Source organism: Mobula hypostoma, chromosome 4 (assembly GCF_963921235.1).
Source record: "Mobula hypostoma chromosome 4, sMobHyp1.1, whole genome shotgun sequence".
NCBI lineage: Eukaryota > Metazoa > Chordata > Chondrichthyes > Myliobatiformes > Myliobatidae > Mobula > Mobula hypostoma.
The window spans coordinates 121,321,454-121,343,568 of NC_086100.1; the positions used below are offsets into that span (position 1 = coordinate 121,321,454).

A 22,115-nucleotide genomic window follows, 5' to 3' on the forward strand; every position below is an offset into this window, starting at 1 on the left:
TGTGGCATCTGTCATTGGGCACTCGTAGAACAAATAGAACTCATGACCACACGTTCCAAGTACATTAATTACTTTCTTTAACAATGGACACCACTGACAATGCTGGCACTTAAGGACGTAATGTTGAGACTTTATAAAGCACTGGTGAGGCCTCACTTACAGTATTGTGAGCAGCTTTGGGCCCCTTAGAAAGGATGTGCTGAAACTGGAGAGAGTTCAAAGGAGGTTCATGTATGTGATTCCAGGATTGAATGGCTTGCCATATGAAGAGCATTTGATGGTTCTGGGCCTGTACTCACTCAAATTCAGAAGAGCAAGGGGTGACACAATTGAAACCTGTCAAATGGTGAAAGGCCTTGATAGAGTGGATGTGAAGAGAATGTTTCCTATGATGGGAGAATCTAAGACCAAAGGACGCAGCCTCAGAATAGATGAGGAGGAAGTTCTTTAGCTCGAGAGTGGTGAATCTGTGAAATTCTTTGTGGAGGCCAAGTCTTTATGTATATTTAAGGCAGAGGCTGATAGATTCTTGACTGGTCAGGGCATGAAGGGATACGGAGAGAAGGCAGGAGATAGGGGCTGAGAGGAAAATTGGATCGGCCATGACGAAATGGCGGAGCAGACTCACTGGGCCAAGTGGCCTAATTCTGCTCCTATATCTAATAATTTTAGGATCTTATTGTCCATCTCTAACCAAGAAGTCAGTTAACAGTTGCAAGGGCCAGGGCCACATGCAGGCCATAACAGATAAAGATGACAAATTCCTCTTTTGAATGCCATACCCCTATTGATACTGCCTATTCCAATTGTTATTGTTTCCCAAGTACCAGCCTCCAATGCCCCTACTGTCAAATCTGATTGGGCTTACATCTGCTGGTGGATCATTAATCTGAGGTGCAAAGGGACTTTGGAGCCCTAGTGCAGGATTCCCTCAAGGTTAACTTGCAGGTTGAGTCGGTGGTAAGGAAGATAAATGCAATGTTAGCATTCATTTCCAGAGGACTGGAATAGAAAATCAAGGATGGAGTGCTGAGGCTTTATAAGGCATTGGTCAGAACACACTTGGAGTACTGTGAGCAGTTTTGGGCCCCATATCTAAGGGAGAATATGCTGGTGTTGGAGAGGGTCCAGAGGTGGTTTATGAGAATGATCCTGGAGTTGAAAGGGTTTTTTGATAGCTTTGAGCCTGTACTTGCTGGAGTTTAGAAGAATGAGGAAGGGTTTCATTGAGAAGTACTGATATTGAAAGGTTGGATAGGACATGAAGATGGTGATTCCAGTGGTGCAAGAGTCCAGTTCTAGAGGGCATAGCCTCAGGATAAAAGGATAACCCTTTTAAAGAGATGAGGAGGAATTTCTTTAGCCAAAGGGTGCTGAATCTGTGGAATTCATTGCCACCGATGGCTGTGGAGGCCAAGTCATTGGGTACGCTTAAAGTAGAGATTGATAGGTTCTTGATTAGTAAAGCTTACGGGGAGAGGGCAGATGAATGGGGTTGAAAGGGTTAATAAGTCAGCCATGATGGAATGGTGGATCAGACTCAATGGACCAAATGGCCTATTTCTGCACCTATGTCTTTTGATCTTATGGTCTAATGAAACTGTGGAATTCATTGCCACAGATGACTGTGGAAGCCAAGTCAATGAGTATATTGAAAGAAGAGGTTGACAGGCTCTTGGTTAGTAAGGGTGTCAAAGGTTATGGAGAAAAGGCAGAAGAATAAAGCAGCCATGATTGAATTGCGGACGGACTCGATGGGCTAAATGGCCTAATTCTGCTCCTACTTCTTACAGTGTGGCATGGCTTACAGTTATATTCATAACAAATGAGGCATAGTGACTAATTTTTCACATAGGAAATCGTGTATGTGACTTCATCTTCATGCAATGACCTCTTGTAAGACTTGTTCAATTAGCATCTGTAGCTTCTTACCTTATCTTGCATTGGATAGTAGGTCATGAAGGTGAAAAGGTCTCAGTCTGTTTCACCTCTGTCTTTGTGGTTGGGAGAAGTGGCGTGAAGAAACCAGCAATGACCAACGGACACTGTGCTGTGATAGTAGCCAATATTCAAAGGGAACCTGAATAATTGCCATTTAAAAAGAGTGGATATACAGCAAATTGGCGCTACACAGTTGACCCATACTGCTTGTTTGCAGGGCCACAGGGGAGCAAATTCCTTACTGTATTTAAAGGGCATGCTATGCAAATGCAAGTTACTTAGAAATATCGAGTTAGCATCTGTCTAAAATGCCACAGAATGGAATTTGCTTGAACCTAAAAGTTAATATATTAAAAATGGTATAAAGGCTGAACTACGCCCTAGGAAGTTTACATGGTTCCTCTTCTCATCGGACAGTCGTAAGTAATTGGCACCATTCTGTCAATAATCGTTGTAATGCAGATTTTGCATATTTCCAAATAAAAAGTGCAACTCCTGGAAAACCATAGGTAATGTTTAATGAAGAAATCTTAAATCCTCAGCATCAAAGGGGTTACAAGTACACACAATTTCAAGCAGAATTCCAAACTTATTTAAATAATCACCTGCTGTATCGAAAGCTCTTAAAGCAAAAATCCTCAAAGAAAACCACCACTTTAATGAGTGCTTCAATTTACCATTTTATTTATTTCTCCTGTGAAGATCTTCATTTATCATCTAAGTCTCATGTGGTTTTTTCAGTTTCATCATAGGATGATTGCCAAACATGCTGTAAGCTGGACATTAATTGACATCGTTGCCACGCAATTAGAAGGCACCAGGGACAGGGAATATCATGCATTGAATGATTCTATTTTCACAGTATGTGCATGTGGAAGTGCTAGTGACGTTGTTTAATTGACATTGCACATCAGATCAGTCACATGAAAGACATGTGCTGTGCCATTGAAAATCTAGGCCAGACTCTTCTGTTTTGAATCCTTAAATTCTACAGCAATACAGAAAATGATTACTCCTACAAATTTAAGATTTGTGTTCTATTGGACATTATTAATTTAATTTCCCAGATTTCTACAGTGTAAGAGTACATAAGTGAAATGACTAAATATGCACTGGTAAACTAAAGACTTTTTTCTGTGGGCATGCTTCTGAAAGCAGGAGATCTGTTTCTCTTGTGTTAATAGTTTCAAATCAGCACATTTACAATCGAGAAAACTTGAGCAGACAGAGAACAGAGGCAATTACCTGCTCCCTGTGTCAAGAATCTTTAATGCCAACCTGAGGGCTTAACATATGATCCAAAAATTGGTATCGCTCTCAGTACTGAAGTATGAGGCGGGATTATGTATGCAGGTATTAGGACTGAAATCTGAACACATTCCGTTACACATCAGTGGCAAGACCATACCATTGGCACTTGCTTGTTTCATTAAGACAAGTTAATGTATGGTACTGAATGTTTATTATCAAACATCAGAACCTCTGTTTTCCTTAACTAGTCTCATTAGCAAATGTGTTTGGAAGCTGGAAACTCCTGTTATTTTATCCAAGATCCTGGTTATTTAAAACACATGGGTTTATTGCTCCATTACAAAGATAATTTGCATCGTTGAATAATATCAGTCACAGTAAATGGCACAACACGGTAGCGTAGTAGTTAGCAAGACGCTTTCACATCACTGCCCGTAAGGAGTTTGTACATTCTCCCCATGACCATATGGGTTTCCTCTGGGTGTTCCAGTTCCCTCCACATTCCAAAGACCTACCAGTTGGTAGGTTAATTGGTTATTGTAAATTGTCCCGTGATTAAACTGGGATTAAATCAGGGGTTACTGGGCAGTGCGGCTCAAAGGGCTGGAAAGGCACTGTATAGTAATGATAAATAAAGCAAATCCAACTATCAGCCCCATTATCTTGCAATGTTTGCAACTTTTTTAATTTACAGAAATATCTCATTACAATAATATTACTAAACAACTATTTGCAAATAATTGGAGCTTTTATAATAAGGAAATTGGATAAACTACTTTAACTCTGTTCACACTGTGTTTCAGTGGTCATACTCTTGCCTCTGATGTGGAAGCGAATGCGTTCAGATTCCACTCCTGAGACCTGAACATCTAATCCTGTCTCATACTTCAGTACTGAGAGAGACACCATTTTTGAACGCTATGTTAAGCCCTCAGGTTGGCATTAAAGATTCTATAGCATCAATTGAACAATTAATCTCAGAGGAAATATCTTCAGTATCTCATTGCTGCTTTTGGAACCTTGCTTTGTGAAAAGTTAACTGCAGTATTTTTAACATGACACAATTGACATTACACTTCAATGCACTATGCAATCATTTGAAACATCCCAAAGACAAGAAAGTGACTACATTAGTGCAATTTGTTTATTTAAAATAAATTAATTTTCACCTTTTCCATAATGACCTAGAGAGGTATTTATTGGAAAATACTAGAATACATTTAAAACTCTAAAGGGGTACAAAAAAAGTTTTACATGTTTCCACTCTGCATGGAATGTCATCATAAATAAATATTTTATTGTATGTATGTGTACAAAAGGAGAAACCATACCAAAATAATTAGAAAAAAATTTTAAAAGCTGCAGATGCTGGAAAGCCAAAACAAAAAATTAAAATCATAGAATATCATAGAAATCTACAGCACATCACAGGCCCTTCGGCCCACAATGTTGTGCTAACCATGTAACCTACTCTAGAAACTGCCTAGAATTACCCTACCGCACAGCCCTCTATTTTTCTAGGCTCCATGTACCTATCCAAGAACCCCTTAGAAGACCGGAATGTATCCAACGCTAGAAATACTCAGCATGTCATTCTGCATCTCTCAGTGACCCTTCATCAGAATATAACACAAAATAATTAGTGTTTATTGCAAGATTCTGGAAAAATCTCAAACAAGTATGACCAAGTGATGCAGAGCCTCTTAATTCTTGGATTTATATAGAACCAAACAGCAAATGTTTCCCAATGAATTATATTGTGATCTGCATCCTGTCTCATACCTTCATCTTAGCACTAACTGTTAGGCTAGTTCAACAGTGCCTCAGTTTTTTAAAATTTCACATGCATGTTTTCAAGTGTCTCCATGATCTTGCCCCTCCACAGCTCTATAACCTGTTCTGTAAACAGCTCTAACTTATCCCGCACTCACTTCTGGCAACATGCTTAAAGTTTGCAATTCCCTCCTGAAACCACTTGGCCTCTGTACCTCTTGCCTCCCATATCGCACTCCTTAAAACCACCTCTGTCCAACCTTCTGGTCACCTGAGCCCTCTTGTTGAATTTTATTTGCTGCTACACCCATGAAGCACTTTGGGACACTTCTACATTAAAGGTGCATTATTACTGTAAATGCATGGTGAGGTGTAAACCACTTCCATCAAGGTATAATAATCAAGAAATTAGTGGTTAATAAGACAGTGTTTTGATACAAGGGAATTGTGAATCACATTGGAATCAGGGTTGCAACCAGCTAAACATTATAGCTTCCCTCTAGCATTGCTACTAAGTCAGATAGCAAACACATCTTTACAAATTAGATAAAGTGATTTGGTTCCTTGGACTGTGTGAATAGTTTTGTACATACAGTATTGTATCTGATTTCAAGAGACTGGCTTGTCTGACCTTGATTTTGTGCTCATTTTGCCCAAGCTAGCAGGGTGGTCTGGAAACTGAAGTATCTTGAAGGCTGCCATGGGATCTCACATTGCACAATACTGATCCTTGTAATAGGTTACAGTGGCAATGAGATGAGCATAATGTGCTGCACGGGCTGAATCCAAGGCAGCTTAATCAGTTCGTCTTCCCCTTTGTTGATTACTAGTTGGAGCGATCACATTTATTTCCATCTTATAGTTATTAATTCAGTATATATTCTATTGCCAGTAATATTTTAAAATATATTATGTTTTGTATGGCATTTGGCTATTCTATTTCCTCGTGAATTGATGTAATTCTTTGTAAAGAATGACGTACTAAAATTAGCACTGTGTTATGTTGAACTTAGCCAGTGAGCATAACATTGCCACAGATTGCTTATCTCAATTACCCAGCCACACGCAGAAACCATTCCCTTAAGAGCTTTAATAATAATTTGTGTGCATTTCAACGTTCCAAACACTTAAACTAACTTTAGAGAATGGTAGTAAATTCTTGCCCTCTCCTGTGATAGATGTTACATTGATAAATTCCCACAGTGACTGTTGACCCAGCTGTTTGGTCAAGTGCTCGTACAGCAGGTGTTGTTTTCATGGCCACCCTGATAGTAATACAAACTGTTTAGTAGTTGTGCTGACCTCTGAGCTATTACCATCAATGCAAGCCAGAGTAGGTATCATTTTTCCAAAGTGACATAGCTGTTAAAGGCTGTGGGCTAGGAGATGCCAGGACAGTATTAATCTCCTGCAAGTTTCAAGCACAGTGTTCTGACACCAGAAATCATGCATTCATGCATTACTATTTTAATTTCCTTTTGGTACAGAAATCCAACAGAGAAAAATATCCCTGGTTATTTTTACAAAGGAAAAAACTTTTTCCACTGCCTTGCTTAAAAACGATGAATGTTAGTGTAATTCTTCAAATTACTTGCAATGATTTTCCTCTGCTGATTTTGGGCACTGATTCAATATTTTCTCTGTAAATAGTTAATGATTGATACAGCTCCCACAGTTGTACAAATGGACGACAAAGTTGGTGGGGTGCTCAAACTGGGTGGTACAGTTGGTTAATTATTAACCTTCCAACTTTATGTTTGTATCCAGCCTCCACTGATTGGATGAACATCATCTGTGAATTAAGCTAACAGAGTAAATTCTTCACCAGTGGACTTGAAGAACAAAGATTCACTAATTGGAAATATACTTCCAATTTCTGGGTCTGCTCTAGGCAGTCTTGTCCAGGAATATTGGTCATTCCGTGAAAAACCAGGCAACTTGCATTCAGGAATGTGCACACAACAATATCAAATTGCATAATGCTACAACCTAAGGCTTGAAACAGAAGTTGGGATGATAGAGAGAAGGAAAAGGTTGGTGGGTAGGGGGCAAAACAATTAACAAGAACTAGAGAAATACTTTAGAAGTCAGGTAAATGACACCTATTAACCGGTACAACCAAGACATAGAAACACTTGTTTGTTTTTAGTTTAAAACTTCAAAGAAACAAATGTGAAAGAAGATTAAAAACATTTTTAAAGCATTGAGAGACTTAAATGAACTATTCGTTAGATATATTTAAAATTTTTTTGAAGGATTAAAAAAAAGTCGACAAGGATTTCAGTTGTATTATTCAGAGGGTTTTGAGATTTATCAATCTCACTTAGAGCAAAATAAGACAATGGCTATTTGTGGGTTATTTTATGAAACCTTTTTTTCCACTTGGGACACCCTTTTGACCTAACTATTTCCATATTGGACCAGGCTTGATAACACTATTCAAAATGCATTTCTCTTTACCTACCTTCCATAATTCTACCCCCTGTTTTAATAACGAAGCCCAAGCCTCAATAATCCAAATCCCTCAAATGTTGGCCGTGACCTTCAGTCTGCTCATCCTCTGCCAGAGACTTTATTGCAGTGGAACTGGGTTCTTCTCCCCAAACCTTGACTAAGCTTCAGACAAACAGTAGGGGTCTAATCTTTATTTTCCTTCACTATGCAACCTACACTCTCCAAACTGCAGTGTAGTTCTGACTGATGGGCCAGATGTACTCGGCCTCACTGTCATTTCCTAGGAGGAATGTTCATAGTGGGGGCTCACAACGAAAACAGATATCAGTGCCCTGAGGCAGTACTTATCAAGCATAGCATAAAGGTAATTTTACATTCAGATGCCTAACTCGCACAGTTTTTCCCTTCCATTCAAAATAAGAGACGAAAACAACCCAAGCATCTTCTAACCTTTGCAGGATTCTTCAAATCCAGAAATTAAGCAGAGCATGTTTTGCCCAAAATTACTACTCCATTAGAAATTCAACATCAGTTGCCACCAAGCAATAAATTAGCTTTGTTTACCCATGCATGGAAATACTGCAGTTCTGGTAGTTATTTGATTAATGTCAATAGAGTTATCAACATTTCCCTGAAAAAAATGAGCCAGTATTTTCAATTCACCTACTGACACATCCGATCGACAGATGACACAATAGCCACTGCTCTACATACTGTCCTTAAACATCTGGAGAAGAAGGATGGTTATTTGAGAATGCTGTTCTTGGACTACAGTTCAGTATTCAACACCATAGTTCCATCCAGGCTCGACAAGAAGCTCAGAGACCTCGGCCTTGACCCTGTCTTGTACAGCTGGATCCTGGACTTCCTGTCAGATCGCCAGCAGGTTGTAAGAGTGGGTTCCCTCACTTCTAACCCTCTGACTCTCAATACAGGAGCCCCTCAGGGCTGCGTACGGTGTCCCCTCCTTTACTCTCTGTATACCCATGACTGCATGGCCACCCACAACTCCAATCTGCTAATTAAATTTGCCGATAATACTACATTGATTGGCCTTAGAACCATAGAACCATAGAAACTAGAGCACAGAAACAGGCCCTTTGGCCCTTCTTGGCTGTGCCGAACCATTTTCTGCCTAGTCCCACTGACCTGTACACGGACCATATCCCTCCATACACCTCCCATCCATGTATCTGTCCAATTTATTCTTAAATGTTAAAAAAGAACCCGCATTTACCACCTCGTCTGGCAGCTCATTCCATACTCCCACCACTCTCTGTGTGAAGAAGCCCCCCCCCTAATGTTGCCTTTAAACTTTTCCCCCCTCACCCTTAACCCATGTCCTCTGGTTTTTTTCTCCCCTTGCCTCAGTGGAAAAAGCCTGCTTGCATTCACTCTATCTATACCCATCATAATTTTATATACCTCTATCAAATCTCCCCTCATTCTTCTACGCTCCAGGGAATAAAGTCCTAACCTATTCAACCTTTCTCTGTAACTGAGTTTCTCAAGTCCCGGCAACATCCTTGTAAACCTTCTCTGCACTCTTTCAACCTTATTTATATCCTTCCTGTAATTTGGTGACCAAAACTGAACACAATACTCCAGATTCAGCCTCACCAATGCCTTATACAACCTCATCATAACATTCCAGCTCTTATACTCAATACTTTGATTATTAAAGGCCAATGTACCAAAAGCTCTCTTTACGACCCTATCTACCTGTGACGACACTTTTAGGGAATTTTGTATCTGTATTCCCAGATCCCTCTGTTCCACTGCACTCCTCAGTGCCTTACCATTAACCCTGTATGTTCTACGTTGGTTTGTCCTTCCAGTGTGCAATACTTCACATTTGTCAGTATTAAACTCCAGCTGCCATTGTTCAGCCCATTTTTCCAGCTGGTCCAAGTCCCTCTGCAGGCTCTGAAAACCTTCCTCACTGTCTACTACACTTCCAATCTTTGTATCATCAGCAAACTTGCTGATCCAATTTACCACATTATCTCAAACAATAACAAGGTGGCCTACAGGGAAGAAGTCACTCTCTGACACAGTGGTGTCAAGAAAACAACCTCTCCCTCAATGTCGCAAAAACAAAGGAGCTGGTTGTGGATTACAGGAGGAATGGAAACGAGCTAACCCCTATTGACATCAATGGATCTGGGGTCGAGAGGGTAAACAGCTTCAATTTCCTTCACCGAGGACCTCACGTGGTCTGTACACACCAGCTGTGTGGTGAAAAAGGCCTCTTTCACTTCAAACAGTTGAGGAAGTTTGGAATGGGCCTCCAAATCCTAAGAACCTTCTACAGGGACACAATTGAGAGCATCCTGACTGGCTGCATCACTGCCTGGTATGGGAACTGTACCTCCCTTAATCGCAGGACTCTGCAGAGAGTGATGCAGACAGCCCAGCGCATCTGTAGTTGTGAACTTCCCATAATTTAGGACAATTACAAAGACAAGTTTGTAAAAAGGACTGGTAGGATCATTGGAGACCTGAGTCACTCCAACCACAATCTATTCCAGCTGTTACCATCTGGGAAGTGGTACCGCAGCATAAAAGCCAGGACCAACAGGCTTCGGGACAGCTTCTTCCACCAGGCCATCAGACTGATTAACCCACGTTGATTTGAATATACTCTATATTACATTGACTGTTCTGTTTATTATAAATGATTATAAATTACTATGATTGCACATTTAGACGGAGACGTAACATAAAGAAGAAGCATACAAATTAGCCAGAGAAAGTGGCTCACCTGAGGACTGGGAGAAATTCAGAGTTCAGCAGAGGAGGACAAAGGGCTTAATTAGGAAGGGGAAAAAAAGATTATGAGAGAAAACTGGCAGGGAACATAAAAACGGACTGTAAAAGCTTTTATAGATATGTAAAAAGGAAACACTGGTAAAGACAAATGTAGGTCCCCTGCAGACAGAAACAGGCGAATTGATTATGGGGAGCAAGGACATGGCAGACCAATTGAATAATTACTTTGGTTCTGTCTTCACTAAGGAGGACATAAATAATCTTCCAGAAATAGTAGGGGACAGAGGGTCCAGTGAGATGGAGGAACTGAGCGAAATACATGTCAGTAGGGAAGTGGTGTTAGGTAAATTGAAGGGATTGAAGGCAGATAAATCCCCAGGGCCAGATGGTCTGCATCCTAGAGTGCTTAAGGAAGTAGCCCAAGAAATAGTGGATGCATTAGTGATAATTTTTCAAAACTCGTTAGATTCTGGACTAGTTCCTGAGGATTGGAGGGTGGCTAATGTAACCCCACTTTTTAAAAAAGGAGGGAGAGAGAAACCGGGGAATTATAGACCGGTTAGCCTAACGTCGGTGGTGGGGAAACTGCTGGAGTCAGTTATCAAGGATGTGATAACAGCACATTTGGAAAGCGGTGAAATGATCGGACAAAGTCAGCATGGATTTGTGAAAGGAAAATCATGTCTGACGAATCTCATAGAATTTTTTGAGGGTGTAACTAGTAGAGTGGATAGGGGAGAACCAGTGGATGTGGTATATTTGGATTTTCAAAAGGCTTTTGACAAGGTCCCACACAGGAGATTAGTGTGCAAACTTAAAGCACACGCTATTGGGGGTAAGGTATTGGTGTGGGTGGAGAATTGGTTAGCAGATAGGAAGCAAAGAGTGGGAATAAACGGGACCTTTTCAGAATGGCAGGCGATGACTAGTGGGGTACCGCAAGGCTCAGTGCTGGGACCCCAGTTGTTTACAATATATATTAATGACTTGGATAAGGGAATTAAATGCAGCATCTCCAAGTTTGCGGATGACAGGAGGCTGGGTGGCAGTGTTAGCTGTGAGGAGGATGCTAAGAGGATGCAGGGTGACTTGGATAGGTTGGGTGAGTGGGCAAATTCATGGCAGATGCAATTTAATGTGGATAAATGTGAAGTTATCCACTTGGGTGGCAAAAATAGGAAAACAGATTATTATCTGAATGGTGGCCGATTAGAAAAAGGGGAGGTGCAACGAGACCTGGGTGTCATTATACACCAGTCATTGAAAATGGGCATGCAGGTACAGCAGGCGGTGAAAAAGGCGAATGGTATGCTGGCATTTATAGCGAGAGGATTCGAGTACAGGAGCAGGGAGGTACTACTGCAATTGTACAAGGCCTTGGTGAGACCACACCTGGAGTATTGTGTGCAGTTTTGGTCCCCTAATCTGAGGAAAGACATCCTTGCCTTAGAGGGAGTACAAAGAAGGTTCACCAGATTGATTCCTGGGATGGCAGGACTTTCATATGAAGAAAGACTGGATGAACTGGGCTTGTACTCGTTGGAATTTAGAAGATTGAGGGGGGATCTGATTGAAACGTATAAGATCCTAAAGGGATTGGACAGGCTAGATGCAGGAAGATTGTTCCCGATGTTGGAGAAGTCCAGAACGAGGGGCCACAGTTTGAGGATAGAGGGGAAGCCTTTTAGGACCAAGATTAGGAAAAACTTCTTCACACAGAGAGTGGTGAATCTGTGGAATTCTCTGCCACAGGAAACAGTTGAGGCCAGTTCATTGGCTATATTTAAGAGGGAGTTAGATATGGCCCTTGTGGCTACGGGGGTCAGGGGGTATGGAGGGAAGGCTGGGGCGGGGTTCTGAGTTGGATGATCAGCCATGATCATAATAAATGGCGGTGCCAGCTCGAAGGGCCGAATGGCCTACTTCTGCACCTATTTTCTATGTTTCTATGTTTCTATAAAGATTTTTACTCCTCATGTACGTGAAGGATGTAAGAAATAAAGTCAATTCAACTCAATAGATCCTTGCCCCATTTATCAGAGTGTGTACTGAAATAGTGAGAAGTAGCAATGAAAAAAATAATGAATTGTTTTAAAGCAAACTTTTTTTAAAAATACCTTGCTTTCATTGATGTGTATAATAGAAGAAACTAGTTTTAATATCAATATAAAATCAGAACATATTGATTTTAACTGAGATGGCACAATGGGCATTCATTGCAATTGCTTGAAATAGATTCTGAAGTTCCATTAATGGTCTGCACTAACCTTTGTACATATCTTTTATGCCTGCAGTCTATGGATATTTGTAAAGATACAGAAGAAACATGACATTTATTAACAGAGTAGCTTCTAAAGTAAAATGTAGAATTTCACATTAATTACTTTGCAACAAAATGATGGCTGATGGATGGGGAAAACTCAAGATTTCTATGAACACATCTGCTTATTTTTTAACAAGGACTGTCTGGCAGACTCTGAAAGGTTCTTTTCAGCAAATATGAAGTTCTTAAATTAGAAATTATGTAAATGTGTGTACTCATTGGATGGACGGGCATGTAACATTTTCATACAAATTACCTTATATATAAAAATATATGCTATCTATAAGCTGTCAGATATATAAATCAATATTTTTCAATTGTATTACAGAAAAAGTTCAAAATGTTTAGTAGGTCAAGAAACATCTATGGAGATAGAAACTATTCTTTAGAAATCGGAGCTATTTCTGTACATTTTTCATGTGCAGATAACATAAAGGCAATTTTACCTGAGTTAGACCGCATTAGCAATTATTTTGGGTCAAAATTGTCTGGGTGGTGGGGGGGGAGGAGGAATTCCACACATGGTTCTGCTTCACCGAATGACTTCTTGCTCAATTTTGTCTGTGCACCTAATGAAACTGAGTTGTACATTGCATGTTTTCTGCTGTGCTAACATAAATTGGATATTTAGGTGCAATGTATAATACATGTTGAACACTCACAGATCAACAGTGATGCAGTTCTCCTTGCTGTTCCCAGCCCTTTGTACAAACTCATCAGAGCTGCGTACTGTGCTCACTGCATCCTTGTAATCGCGCACGTCACAGTAACATGGGGCCATTTGTGGCACAGGGCTCAGTTGAAGTAGGGCATCACATGGGCGAGTCAGATCTTCCTGAGTGTTTCCCCTCTTAGTGGGAGCCTTTTATGCAGCACTTCCATGGCTGCTGGAGATGGAGAACCTTTTTTAGGTTTGATGATCTCCACACTGTTCAACAAGCATTTCATGCAGCTCCCCAACAAGAGCCATAGGTTCCTTTAACTCATGATCCTGCAACCTTACATGCAAGGCATTTGTTTATATCTCCACATATGCTGCCTAAACGTTGGCTGAGGTTGGTGCGTCTGAAACAACTCCCAGGCTAGACTAATATTTTAGTCGTGGCAATTCATCGAGAAAATGTGAGATCCACAGATCTCCATTCCTCTTCAAAATAAAACTAGCATTTTCACCTACTCCTTCAAATGAAAAATACTATCTACAGCTCTGTTCAACTTGCTTGATAAATATTGAAAACCAACGGCTCAATCTTTGGTTACCACATGCACTCAAATGCTTCATTACTGGCTATTTACCTCAGGTTTTCCAACCCCAAACCTTAGGAAGATCCATTCAGATCCTATTTCACATCAGCAGCTTCTGCTCTATCACCATTGCATTCCCTCCATAAATCCATGATTCTGATAAGTTGTTAATCTAATGTTTTATGAGATACCCTTCCAGTTCCCACTCTATATAAACATCAGCTTATCCAAAAGGCTCTTCTATATCTTATCCTACAAAATAAACCCAGTTATTCATCTCCCGTGCATTTAGAAGCTTCCATTTTACCTTTTCCGATGACATAAAATCCCTTGTTATTTTATAAATAGCCTCAGCCCTTCCACTGCACCGCTTCGAGCCCGAAACCCCCGCCAAACACTCTATCCTTCTATATTTGACCACTGACAGAATGCCACCTCCTTTAGTCCTTTGTTAATGAGACTGGGTCTTGGTAGAGCACTTGACTTGGCAAATAATGGGAAATTGAGCAGTATAACTAATAACATGGAGACCTACTTTAAATTAAAAAGAAGAAATAAAGAGACTTACAGAGTGCGCAGGCATAGCAAATGAAAAATAATATCAGTATTCAGTCGGTTCTCTCTGAAGGCAAGGAACTAAATTGGGTAGAAGTGCAAAGGGAACTGAGGATATTAGTGCTGAATTTCTTAAAGTACAAATCTATATTGTAAAATGCTAGAGTATGCAACAACATTACTCATTTTTATAGACACCAGAAAATCTGCAGATGCTGGAAATCCAAAGCAACATGCACAAAATGCTGGAGGAACTCAGCAGGTCAGGCAGCACCTATTGGCAATTAGTACTTAATCGCCTTTTCAGGCTGAAACCATTCTTCCGGATTGAGAAGGAGGTGGGAAAATGCCAGAACTAAAAGGTGGGAAAGGTCCAGGGCTGGAGAAGGTGAGGATAAGACAAGTAAAAGGTCAGAATGGGGACTAGAGGATGGAGGGAGGGGTGGCCAGGTTCCTATTGGCCAAACATTTGAATTCCCAGTCCCATTCCCATCCCAACATGTCAGTCCACGGTCTTCTCTTGTGCCAAGATGAGGCTCCCCTCGGAGAGGAAGAGCCACACCTTATATTCCATCTGGGTACTCTCCAACCTGATGGCATGAATATCAATTTCTCCTTCCTGTAACCAAGTTCTCTCTCCCCCCCCCCACTTCATCTATTCCCCACTCTTACTTTTTCTCAACTGCATATTAATTCCCCTGGGTCCACTCCTCCTTCTCTTTCTCCTGTGCTCCACTCTCCTCACCTATCAGATTCCTTCCCCTCCAGCCCATGACCTTTCCCACCCACGTGGCTTCATCTAGCCTCTTTTTCCTCCTCCCACCTTTTTATTCTGGCATCTTCCCCCTTCCTTCTCAGTTCTGAAGAAAGGTCTCGGCCCAAAACGTCAACTGTTAACTGTTTTCCATAAATGCTACTTGGCCTGCTGAGTTCATACAGCATTTTGCGTGTGTTGCTTTGTTTTGTTTATCACGGATTAGAATGCAAAAGCAAGCCAACAATTTTAAGCTGATATGGAACTGTGGTTGGACCACACAAAGCATTGCAAGGAGTTCTAATCTCTACGCACTGGAGAAAATGCAACCAATATTGTAATAGAACTAAAAGTCAGGTTGAAGCTATTTTTGAAAAGGAAAACCGAAAGAGACCTGAAAGAAATATTCAAAACTAAAATGTTTAAGTGTTTGCTGGCACGAATATAAAGAAACTGTTTTCACTTTCTGAAAAGGAACAGAAATATAAAATACTCACTAACTTGTCAGATTTAGAAAAAGGGGGTGTGCAACAATTTCATTTTAACCATTTTTGGAGGGTAGAAATGTCGAATACCAGAGGGCATGCATTGAGGTTGAGGGGGGTAGGTTCAACGAGGATGTGAGGGGTAGGTTTTTCACTCAGAGAGCGGTGGATGCCTGGAATGCGCTGCCTGGTGTGGTGGTAGAGGTGAATACATTAGGGGCTTTTAAGAGACGTTTAGGTAGGCACATGAATATGAGGAAGATGGAGGGATATGGACATTGTGTAGATAGGAGGAATTTGTTTATAGGGGCTCTGATTTACTTTTTACCTGGTTCAGCACAACATTGTGGGCCCAAGGGCCTGTTCCTGTAATGTACTCTTCTACGTTCTATATGAGCGTCAACACAGGTTCCTAACACGCTTGTTAATTATTGCAGAGATGGGGTGCATTGCTCCTGTTTGCCACTTTGTTCTGTGGTTCATCTACCAAACACCTCTCAACTCCCATCCTGATTAGGAGAAACTTTAGAGTGATGGGAATATGAAACTTGATTGTTCAGCTTGTCCGACATACTCTGTAAACCAAATAAAGATCAGTCGATATTTAAACATTAAAATAAATCAAAACAAACTCTCCCACATGAGTATATTGTTCAGTAGCTGCAAAGCTTGGGCATGCCAAATGATTAAATTTATTTGTGTTATTTGTAAGGGTTAATACAGGGCACTGCAATGGCCATTTAAACTAAAACTTTTACTTGTTGATAGTTGTCAATCTTTGTTTTTGATATTGGTAGATAGGAAAGCACAAAGCAGAAAGAAAGACATTTTCTTGCACAGGGACAAAAAGTAACGATCTTGCAAAACTTACAATAGAAGTTACTTTCTGTAACTTTAAAATTATGATAGCGTCAGAATCAGGTTTATTATCACTGACATATTTTGTGAAATTTGTTGTTTTTTGGCAGCAGTAAAGTGCAGTACATAAAAATACTGCAACTTAAAATAAGAAATATAAAAAATAATTGGGAAAGGAAAAAGTGTTCTAAAATATTGAGTCAGCATCTTCAGGCACCAGTACCTCCTCCCTGATAGTAGTAATGAGAAAAGGGTGTGTCTTGTATGATGGAGATCCTTAATAATGGATGCTGCCTTTTTAATGCATCACTGTTGAAGATGACCTTGGCAGCACCCATGATGGGGCTGGCTGAGTTTACAAACCTCTGCAGCTTTTTCTGATTCCGTGCACTGATACCTCCATACCAGACAGTGATGCAACCAGCTGGATTTCTCGTTCTCATGTCATTCATTTGCCACTTGTTGAAAATGTTTTGAAAATACATGTTCTGCACATTGATGTAAAATATATTCCTCTGAAATCTTGTATAATTCCTTGTATTCATCCCAACCGGATTTCCCTCTTTGTCCAATTTAAGGGCCTACTGTACCTCTTAGCATTATCATTGCTAAAAAGGCCAATACCAGTCCGCTTACATCAGGAGTCCATCAGTTTGTTTAAGCTTCTGTTTTGAGAACATATTCATTTTTACACTACAATATATTTGTGTGTTGTGAATTTCCATTGTACAATACCTTTGTTCTTACTGCTGCATAATGCCATCACGTTACATCATCAATTTGTTATGTAAAGTCTACTTCTTTCCGTCTGACTTAATGAATTTATATTGTAAAACCATAGTGTATAAAATTATGCCAGAGAAGTGAAAATGTATTTGAAATAAAACAAATAATCTTCTGTTAGAACAGCAGACAAAATAATATTCCAGATTTTGCACAGAGACCTGTTTTATATATTTTTTTTTGAATTCTTAAGTATACTGATAGTTAACTGATGGTTTTCCAACTGTATTTCGTTACTGGACCCCTCAAATATTTATTTTTTGGAACCCAAAATCGTACAAAATTGCCCACCACTTACAGAGGGAAAACTATTCAAATTGCTTGTGTCCGATAAATTTAGCACAGGTAGTTCTGTTGTATTGGTTCCAACGGAGATTATTGCAAGGGTCTAAGATTGTAAATAAGAAATGTTAGTTATTTTTAATTGCTGGACTTTTTTTGTTTTATTTTAACCATTTTAATCATGTTCAACGTTTTAATGATTTGAGTATTATTTAGTAGATTGTCAGTCCAGGGGTACGCCTTAGCTGGTTGTTGTAAGTTTCTTTCAACTGTTTTGTGGTGGGACTAATTCTGGCCCCTCATGGATTGCCATTTAGACCATGGATAACCACTTATCTCTAAGGACTGGGTTCTTGCAAGTTGCGAATGGGGAAACACACAAGATAAGGGGAATAAAACATAGAAACAAAGACATCTAGAGCACATTACAGGCCCTTTGGCCCACAATGTGTCGACCATGTAGCCTACTCTAGAAACTGCCTAGAATTACCTTACCACATAGCCCTCTATTTTTCAATACTCCATGTACCTAAGAGAGATGCTGTTGTATCCGCCTCTACCACTGTTGCCAGCAGTGCATTCCATGCACTCACCAATCTGTGTGAAAATCTTGCCCCTGACATCCCCTCCGTAGCTACTTCCAAGCACCTTAAAACCATGCCCCCTCGTGTTAGCCATTTCAGCCCTGGGAAAAAGCCTCTGGCTATTCACATGATCAATGCCTTTCATTATCATCATTGTGTTTCATAAGTGAACTGTGAGCCCTGATGATTCAACAAAGCCTGCAAATTCTGAATCATTGTCATATAGGCACTGTGTGGTCACTTGTGATTGTTCCATCATTGAAATAAAAGACTGTATTAAAAGATAGTGATGGAATTGGTTCTGATAATAACGGTGTGGAGGCACAGGCACAATCCTGACCTGTGCACATGCTCCATTTGATCACGTGGATACCCTCCAGGGACTCTTTGTCTTCCTCCCATATCCCAACGTCATGTGGGTCGGTGGGTCAGTTAGCCACTGTAAATATTCCCCCCACTTGTGTAGGTGTGTGATGAAATCTAGAGGCGATATGGGGGTCTAAGAATTGTATTTGTCTGAATAGGTGGTTGGCGTGGACTTAGTGGGCCAAAGGGCCAGTTTCTGTGTGCATCTCTCTATCGCCCTGTGACTCTACAAGCCAGCAGAGATTTTACATAACCCACTTCTCAACCAAATAACATAACACTTGTCATTTCTTTATCTCAAAATAGACCTTTGGTTCCTGAAGAATGTAAGAAATCAGTGTTGCCTCCACAACCATTGGCATCGGAGTGCTCACATCTGTGTAGAAATGGACACTGCACACCAACAGGAGTATGCTGCTGTAATCCAGGCTGGGAGGGAAAGTTCTGCAGAGAGGGTAGGTAGCTTTTGTCTTATTTGTAAGGAAACCAGTTGTAATTATAAAACAAATACTTTCTGTGACATTGACCAATACTATAAAGCAATACTTACTGTTGAGTAGTCAAGAATTAAATGCCTTCTATGAAAATAACACTTTTTTTTTAGATCTTCCTTGGAAATTCTGAGAACTTAACTATGAAAGAAGGCTGCATCTGTGGCCGTTAATTTCAAAGGTATACAATAATAATTGAAGGCTACTGCTAAAAACCATGCCATGGAGGGAAATGATTCTTTGTTGCTTTGAGAAGTGTCTGATCAATATTGAAACCATATAGAAATGTTAGGAGGTGGTGTCACCTACGTTTTTGTCCCCAGAGGTATGAAACATAAAATGAGTATGCAGTTCAGTTTTGTTCTAAGCAACACTTCAGTACACTGGATGAACTCAGCAGGTCGGGCAGCATCAGTTAGAAACCATGAGTTGACGTTTCGGGCCGGAACCCTTCTTCAGGACTGAAGAATGAAAGATGGGGAAGGATTTGAAGAATGCTTGTAGCTTCAGTTGAAAGACCAGTAATTTGAAAGACAAAGGGATGGGGGAGGGGAAGCATTGGCGTCATAGCCCTGAAAACAATGGGTAGTAGAAGAAGGAGCTGGAACCATGAGGGAGCTGGGGGAGGGGGTAGAGTGAAATACGGATAGAGGAAGGGAGGGGGAGGGAATTACCGGAAGTTGGAGAATTCTATGTTCATACCAAGGGGCTGGAGAGTACCTAGACGGTATATGAGGTGTTGCTCCTCCAACCTGAGTTTAGCCTCATCATGGCAGTAGAGGAGGCTATGTATGGACATATCTGAATGGGAATGAGAAGCAGAGTTGAAGTGGGTGGCTACTGCGAGATCCTGTCTGTTGTGGCGGACAGAGTGGAGGTGCTCGACAAAGCGGTCCCCCAATCTGCGTCGGATTTCACCAATGTAGAGGAGGCCGCACCGGGAGCACCAGATGCAATAGATGACCCCAACAGACTCACAAGTCAAGTGTTGTCTCACCTGGAAGGACTGTTTCGCGCCCTGAATGGTTGCAAGAGATGAGGTGTAGGGACAGGTGTAGTACTTACGCTTACAGGGATAAGTGCCGGGTTGGAGATCAGTGGGGATGGACGTGCGGATAAGTGAGTCACGGAGGGACTGATCTGCAGATTATTTTGTGTTCAGTTTTGTTCTAGACTCCTTTTGCTTTCTTTGCTGAAGTAGTAAATACCCCTGCGTTTGCTGTTCACATCCCTCCCTGCACATGGTCATCTGGGTCAGTGGAAGTAGCCCTGTTTTCCCGCATCTGCAGATGAGCATACCATAGCTTTTGGCTCTCCTGTCATAATTCACTCTTTCACCCACAATGCTGGAGAAACTCAGCAGGTCAGGCAGCATCTATGGAAAAGAATACAGTTGACTTTTTGGGCTAAGACCCTTCATCAGGACTTAAGTCACAGTGCAGAAATTGCAGGGGCTCTAGCAGAGAGATTTAAAACGTCCTTAGCCATGGGTGAGATGAGGGAGAACTGGAGGATAGCTAATGTTGTTACATTGTTCAAGAAACGCTCTAAGAATCCTGATAAAGGGTGTCAGCTCGAAGCATCAACTGTACTCTTTTCCATAGATACTGCCTGGCTTGCTGAGTTCCTCCGCATTTTGTGTTTTACTTGGATTTCCAGCATCTGCAGATATTCTCTTGTTTCTCTTTGATTACTTTCAATTAACCTAAATTAATTATACTAATCACTCATGTTTCTCTCAACCCTGCCCCAAACAATTAAAGGAAATTTTCCTTAACTCATAAACTGTAGAATTAATGGAAATGCTCACCTCCTACAACTTATCAACAGTTCCTTCTGCTCCATGAGACAGGGGGTGACATGCGATGTCTGCGCCCACTCTGCCACCTCTCTCTAAGGTGGGGTAACTCCCTTGCAGGCTTCGGCCCTGTCCTGCTCATGTCATCGGTAGGCCTCACTGTTACCATCCTCTGACTTCAACTCCTCACCCACCTCCTACTCCCTCATAAGTTCCTTGCCACTTCTTGTACTGAATGGCAGCGAAGATACAGTGGACTACATGGTCTTCTTATTCTCCCGTTCCTTATAATCTGACAGTTTTAGAATAGTGAAGAAGGTTCCTTGGACAGGAAATGCAAATAAAAATCTAATTATAGCTACAGTGTATTTTATATAAAAATTATAAACAGCTCTGTATTAGGTCGTAAATGTCATGTTACATCTGTATTGCACTTCTCCTGGGAAAAGGATTTAGAAAACAATTCTATCAATTAGTTATATAATTGAAACCTCAAAACAAAATTACTGCCTAATCTCTTAGCATCAGCAATGTAGCTAAATGTGATTTCTCACATTAATGTTTCTGCCATTTGTTTCCAAGAATCTTGAGATCATTTGAGTTATTAGGCATTTGGCAATGGCCAATATAAAGATGTTAGATTTAAGTAGAGTGGCCATTGTGGGAGTGGGCCAGGGTTAGAATGGCGAGCTGAGACCTTGGCTCGAGAAGCTTCAGCAAGAAGAGGCAGAGGCTAAGGTAAGTTTCTGGAAAGATTCTTTCTTTCTTATTGCACAGATAGAACAACAGAGATGACAGTGCATTGCTGAAAGAAGGCTTGTGGTTGCTCTGGCAGACAGGTGGAGGAGAATTCTGTGGGCTTCTATAGATACATTAAGAGCAAAAGGATAACAAAGGACAACATTGGTCCACCTGAGGAACAGTGTTGGTCATCAATGCATGGAGTTGGAGGAGTTTGGGGGGGATCTTAAATGGAGTTTATGCATCTGTATTAACTCGGGAAATGGACACAGAGTTTATAGAACTGAAGCAAAACAGTAGTGAGGTCAAGGAATGAAGAGGAGCTGCCTGCTGCCTTCAGAGAAATTAGGGTGTTTAAGTACCCAGGGCTTGATATGGTGTCACCTCAAACCTTTGTGGGAGGCAGGTGCAGAAATTGCAGGGCCTGAGCAGAGATTTAAATCATCTTTAGCCATGGGTGAGGTGAGGGAGAACTGGAGGATAGCTAATGTTGTTACATTGTTCAAGAAACACTAAGAATAAGATGGGAAACTATAGGCTAATGAGCTTGACATCACTAATAGGAGAATTGTTGGAGGGTATTCTAAGGAACTGGATCTGTCAGTGTTTGATAGCCAAGGCTTGATTAAGAATAGTCAACATGGTTTTGTGAGTGGTAG

The 22,115-nt window shown here is 40.8% G+C and overlaps 1 protein-coding gene across 4 annotated transcripts in view; it reads left to right on the top strand.

Annotated features, from left to right (window-relative positions):
• The window catches only part of hhip (hedgehog interacting protein), a 138,062-nt gene that overhangs the window by 104,447 nt on the left and 11,500 nt on the right, over positions 1-22,115 (top strand). For all 4 annotated transcript variants that reach the window (XM_063046429.1, XM_063046431.1, XM_063046432.1 and 1 more), the window contains exon 12: positions 18,733-18,881. In XM_063046429.1, the coding sequence (XP_062902499.1) occupies positions 18,733-18,881 (149 nt within the window). The remainder of the gene's footprint in view (positions 1-18,732; positions 18,882-22,115) is intronic.